We start from the raw sequence: 6478 nt of genomic DNA, 5'->3' as shown, positions 1-6478 counted from the left end.
CATGTAGACACCTACAAAATATATGTATCACATTAAAGTCGAGTGTCTACGAGACACAATAAGGATGGGTTGGATTGTTTATTTAACAGTTGAGACCAAGTTGAGATGTCTAGATCGATGTACATGCACTCTTAAAATTGGAGTACTTAGGTGTCTGCTTAGACTAACTTTTTAATGTATGTTCATATATTATGCCATGTATGAACTATGTACTCATAAAGAATTAATTAATCCATATATATAGCTTGGGATTAAACAATTTTTTTCCACTTTTGGGCAGTACACTGATGCAAGAAAAGACCCTGGAGAATACTGGAGAGATGTGATGAAAGATGAGCCAATGCCTAAAGCAATCCAACATCTTATGCCTCAGCCACATAAAGAGAAAATCGATAGTCACAAATCATCTTTTGAGCCAAGGACAAATATATCTAGTTATCATGATGATGACAATGTTGGTCTCAAACAAGAAAAGAATTTCGAGCCAAGGCCAAATATATCTAGTTATCATGATAATGACAATATTGATCTCAAATAAAAAAAGATTTCAAGCCAAGGCCAAATATTTCTGTGTACCGTAATTGATAATATGGCATATAAAGAGTATAATGTGTGAGAGATTGTCCTCTGGTTATTTTTGTGCCTCCCAATGTTAAATGGATCTTGAATAAAAAAATACTACTTGATGGTTGTACTCAAATTTCTCTTGAATTTAATAGTAGTATTATTACTAAATCTCAACTTACTTTTCTTTTCGGTCAGTCTTCAAAAAGAATGATAAATTTTTGTATTTAATAGTAATAATTTAACTTTAAACTGTCAATTTTATCCTTAATAAAATGATTTACACACTAATTTCTGACTTATTTTATACCATAAATTTCAAAAAAAATTCTTTCTTTCTTAAATTTCGTGCCTAGTCAAAACGATATGATGAACCTCTTGATGTACCACAAGAAAATGAGCACCAAGATCATATTAATTTCCGCTAAAAATTAAATTTGATTTGGCTAAGAACTTTCCAAGCTAAAACATAGCTAGTGATTAGCCACTGATTGAATCCCTAATTAAATCATAATCCTTGGAGGGAAAACGATTAGGAGTAATATTGGTACTACTAGATGCAAAGCCATAGCACGAGGCAAACAAATCATACTAAAAGTATTCTTATATATTTTTCTATCTCAATTTATGTGATACATTTTTTTAGTCAGCCTCAGAAGAACCATATATTTGATAAATGTTTAATGATGTTATTAATATTTTACCCATGTTAAGTTTCATTATTTGATTAAAAACTCTTTTATTGAATGAGACCAAATTATCAACCGGAAAACATCTCTAAAGCACCAGTAAAGAATATATAGACATTTAACTACTAAATATATATTTGTTACATGAAGCTGATATATTGATGAAGAGATTTGAAATTCTGAAAAATACTCTCGACAATTTGCATGATATAGATAAATTGACGAAAACTAGTGATTTTTTCAATTAAAAAAACTATTTTTAATAATGATATTTTCAATTATGAAAAAAAAAACTATTTTTATGGATGATATAGACATAAGATTAAACCCTAAACCCAAAAACTCTCTTCTCTCTCTTTCAAGCGATATATGGCGTGAATAGCAGCCATGGCTGCTTCGCCCTCTCCCCAGCCAATGGCTGTGGGAGAGACAAACGTCAACCCTAATACATGTCGTACATATGCTTCAGCAATCAGCGGGAACCAACAATCTAGTGAGAAATCTCTCAAACCAGTCATTCTTTTACATGGAGAACCCACAGTGGTGTTTGACTCCAAAGACATAGAAACATATATCACGGAAGAGAATTTAAAATACGCTCTCATTGCCAAATTCTCACATGGAAGGCCTTAACTTCCAGATTTACGAAAAATATTGCCTCAACAATTAGGATTTAAGGGTGAATGTAACATTGGGTTATTAGAAAGTCGACATGTGCTCCTGCGGTTCACTTTAAAGGAAGATTATATTGCAATCTTTTCAAAAACTAGTAGGTCGATTAAGTTCGCTGGTACTGTTATACCATTCAGAATCCAAGAATGGACTCCCTTTTTTAGTCCTAGGGAAGAAACCTCCATTGCAATGGCATGGATTTCTTTCCCTAGTTTACCCTGTCAATATTTTGCTCGTAATGCTCTGTTTTCAATGGCTTCAGCAGTTGGACAACCTCTTGATGTGGATCGAGCGACCTATGATAAAACACGACCTAGTACTGCAAGGGTAAAAGTCGAGGTGAATCTTTTAAGGATTCTTCCAAAAAGAATTAGAGTTCAATTCAACAATTTAGTCACTGGCGAAATTACAAACGTATGGCAAAAAATTAGGTATGATTATGTACCATATTATTGTAAGAGATGTAAGCATCAGGGGCATAGAGAAGCTGATTGTCGAACTCTCACTGATGGTCAAGTTGATGTCATGGTCAGTGAAAATCATATTGAAGGAGAAAAATTTCAAGGAGATCTTCGTGATCATCTCAATGCTAAAAAAACTGATATAAATAGTCTGGAAATTGGTGAAACGGATGAAACTGTTAAAGATTTAGATGTAGGGGCTGAAAAGAGTGGACAACGTTGGTCTCAAACAAGAAAAAGATTTCGAGCCAAGGCCAAATGTATCTAGTTATCGTGATGATGACAACGTTGGTCTCAAACAAGAAAAAGATTTCGAGCCAAGGCCAAATGTATCTAGTTATCGTGATGATGACAACGTTGGTCTCAAACAAGAAAAAGATTTCGAGCCAAGGCCAAATGTATCTAGTTATCGTGATGATGACAACGTTGGTCTCAAACAAGAAAAAGATTTCGAGCCAAGGCCAAATGTATCTAGTTATCGTGATGATGACAACGTTGGTCTCAAACAAGAAAAAGATTTCGAGCCAAGGCCAAATGTATCTGGTTATCATGATGATGATGATTGTCTCAAACAAAAAAAAGATTTTGAGCCAAGGCCAAATGTATCTAGTTATCATGATGATGACAATGTTGGTCTCAAACAAGAAAAAGATTTCGAGCCAAGGCCAAATGTATCTAGTTATCATGATGATGACAATGTTGGTCTCAAACAAGAAAAAGATTTCGAGCCAAGGCCAAATGTATCTAGTTATCATGATGATGACAATGTTGGTCTCAAACAAGAAAAAGATTTCGAGCCAAGGCCAAATGTATCTAGTTATCATGATGATGACAATGTTGGTCTCAAACAAGAAAAAGATTTCGAGCCAAGGCCAAATGTATCTAGTTATCATGATGATGACAATGTTGGTCTCAAACAAGAAAAAGACTTCGAGCCAAGGCCAAATGTATCTAGTTATCGTGATGATGACAACGTTGGTCTCAAACAAGAAAAAGATTTCGAGCCAAGGCCAAATGTATCTAGTTATCGTGATGATGACAACGTTGGTCTCAAACAAGAAAAAGATTTCGAGCCAAGGCCAAATGTATCTAGTTATCGTGATGATGACAACGTTGGTCTCAAACAAGAAAAAGATTTCGAGCCAAGGCCAAATGTATCTAGTTATCGTGATGATGACAACGTTGGTCTCAAACAAGAAAAAGATTTCGAGCCAAGGCCAAATGTATCTAGTTATCATGATGATGACAACGTTGGTCTAAAACAAGAAAAAGATTTCGAGTCAAGGCCAAATGCTTCTGTGTACCGTAATTGATAATATGGCATATAAAGAGTACTATGTGTGACAGATTGTCTTCTTGCTCTTTTTGTGCCTCCCAATGTTAAATGGATCATGAATAAAAATATACTACTTGATGGTTGTATTCAAATTTCTCTTGAATTTAATAGTAGTATTATTCCTAAATCTCAACTTACTTTTCTTTTCGCTCACTCACAAAAAGAATGATATATTATTATATTTGGTAGTAATAATTTAACTTTAAACTGATAATTTTATTCTTAATAAAATGATTTATAATCACACTAATTTCTGACTTATTTTATACCATAAGTTTAAAAAAAAATTCTTTTTTTCTTAAACTTTGTGCCAGGTCAAAACGATATGATGAACCTCTTGATGTACCACAAGAAAATGAGCACCAAGATCGTATTAATTTCCACTAAAAATTAAATTTGATTTGGCTAGGAACCTCCCAAGCTAAAACATAGCTAGTGATTAGCCACTGATTGAATCCCTAATTAAATCATAATCCTTGGAGGGAAAACGATTAGGAGTAATATTGGTACTACTAGATGCAAAGCCAAAGCACGACGCCAACAAATCATACTAAAAGTATTCTTATATATTTTTCTGTCTCAATTTATGTGATACATTTTTTAGTCAGCCTCAGAAGAACCATATATTTGATAAATGTTTAATGATGTTATTAATATTTTACCCATGTTAAGTTTCATTATTTGATTAAAAACTCTTTTATTGAATGAGACCAAATTATCAACCGGAAAACATCTCCAAAGCACCTTTAAAGCATATATAGACATTGAACTACTAAATATATATTTGTTACATGAAACAGATATATTGATGAAGAGATTTGAAATTCTGAAAAAATACTCTCTACAATTTGCATGATATAGATAAATTGACGAAAACTAGTGATTTTTTCAATTAGAAAAACTATTTTTAATGATGATATTTTCAATTATGAAAAAAAATATTATTTTTATGGATGATATAGACATAAGATTAAACCCTAAACCCAAAAACTCTCTTCTCTCTCTTTCAAGCGATATATGGCGTGAATAGCAGCCATGGCTGCTTCGCCCTCTCCCCAGCCAATGGCTGTGGGAGAGACAAACGTCAACCCTAATACATGTCGTACATATGCTTCGGCAATCAGCGGGAACCAACAATCTAGTGAGAAATCTCTCAAACCAGTCATTCTTTACATGGAGAACCCACAGTGGTGTTTGACTCCAAAGACATAGAAACATATATCACGGAAGAGAATTTAAAAATACGCTCTCATTGCCAAATTCTCACATGGAAGGCCTTAACTTCCAGATTTACGAAAAATATTGCCTCAACAATTAGGATTTAAGGGTGAATGTAACATTGGGTTATTAGAAAGTCGACATGTGCTCCTGCGGTTCACTTTAAAGGAAGATTATATTGCAATCTTTTCAAAAACTAGTAGGTCGATTAAGTTCGCTGGTACTGTTATACCATTCAGAATCCAAGAATGGACTCCCTTTTTTAGTCCTAGGGAAGAAACCTCCATTGCAATGGCATGGATTTCTTTCCCTAGTTTACCCTGTCAATATTTTGCTCGTAATGCTCTGTTTTCAATGGCTTCGGTTGTTGGACAACCTCTTGATGTGGATCGAGCGACCTATGATAAAACACGACCTAGTACTGCAAGGGTAAAAGTCGAGGTGAATCTTTTAAGGATTCTTCCAAAAGAATTAGAGTTCAATTCAACGATTTAGTCACTGGCGAAATTACAAACGTATGGCAAAAATTAGGTATGATTATGTACCATATTATTGTAAGAGATGTAAGCATCAGGGGCATAAAAGAAGCTGATTGTTGAACTCTCACTGATGGTCAAGTTGATGTCATGGTCAGTGAAAATCATATTGAAGGAGAAAAATTTCAAGGAGATCTTCGTGATCATCTCAATGCTAAAAAACTGATTTAAATAGGCTGAAAATTGGTGAAACGGATGAAACTGTTAAAGATTTAGATGTAGGGGCTGAAAAGAGTGGTGTTCAAGATCAAAATTTGGTGTGCCAAAATTCTGGCCAGCGCCTAAGCAAAGCAATTTTGGACGACTATTCTTTAGGGAATCAAATGTTATCCTTAATTCCTCAAACTGGTGAGTCTTCGCGGCAAAGTTGTAATTCAGTTGATTATGTTGGAGTTGAAGAGCAACTCGTTGTGCATTCAAATCAGCAAAATAACAAATCCAAGGATACACAATTTGCACAAAAAATCAATGAGGTAAAAGATAATGAAATTGTTGCTGAAAATTCAAGTATGAGGCAAAGTGAAAAGCACACTTCTGGTCTTCATGAAGCTATACAGGCGATAAAATCTGATGCGCAACTTGAAAATTTGGCAATTGATGAAGAGGAAAAAATTGCAGAATCAGAACGTGGTAATTTGAAACCTTTGGAAGCTATCGATTTGCAAGTTGAAATTTCTAGTTGTGATGAGAATGCAACTGGGAATTGGAACACAATTGCACAAAAAAAATCAATTTCTATGTGTATTGGTTCATCGGCAAGTCGAAGTAAATCTCCACGTCTTGAAAATAAGCAACAGGTAACTACTAATCTAGTAGTGCAATCTAATGGATCAAAGGACATTGTTTGTACAAATCCATTTGAAGCACTCGGGGTGGAGAAGGAATTAGAGTTAATTGATTCTAATCCCTCGAAGGAGAAAACTTTGGTTCGAGCCGATCCTGATAGTAATATACAATCAGTTAGCACACCAATTGGAGTATGTAGCATGCGGACCGAAAAAT

The 6478-nt window shown here is 34.3% G+C and overlaps 1 protein-coding gene and 1 long non-coding RNA gene across 2 annotated transcripts in view; both read left to right on the top strand.

The window, feature by feature from the left end:
- Positions 1 to 469, top strand: part of LOC107063345 (uncharacterized) — a 771-nt gene extending 302 nt beyond the window's left edge. Inside the window, exon 2 of the long non-coding RNA XR_001475232.1 lies at positions 281 to 469. This is a non-coding gene — a long non-coding RNA (uncharacterized lncRNA). The remainder of the gene's footprint in view (positions 1 to 280) is intronic.
- A 1645-nt stretch (positions 470 to 2114) lies between these two features.
- On the top strand, positions 2115 to 3825 carry LOC102593741 (coiled-coil domain-containing protein 15-like). The gene is made up of 3 exons (XM_015315084.1): positions 2115 to 2453; positions 2584 to 2926; positions 3269 to 3825. Exons 1-3 carry the CDS (start codon positions 2115 to 2117, stop codon positions 3697 to 3699), a joined length of 1113 nt encoding a protein of 370 aa, XP_015170570.1. The 3' UTR covers positions 3700 to 3825.
- The last annotated feature ends 2653 nt before the right edge of the window (positions 3826 to 6478 follow it).

The sequence above is a fragment of the Solanum tuberosum genome, unplaced genomic scaffold (genome assembly GCF_000226075.1).
Source record: "Solanum tuberosum cultivar DM 1-3 516 R44 unplaced genomic scaffold, SolTub_3.0 scf00338, whole genome shotgun sequence".
NCBI classification, from domain to species: domain Eukaryota; kingdom Viridiplantae; phylum Streptophyta; class Magnoliopsida; order Solanales; family Solanaceae; genus Solanum; species Solanum tuberosum.
Note: the sequence above shows the minus strand (reverse complement) of the source record. Positions and strands in the feature narration are given on the sequence as shown.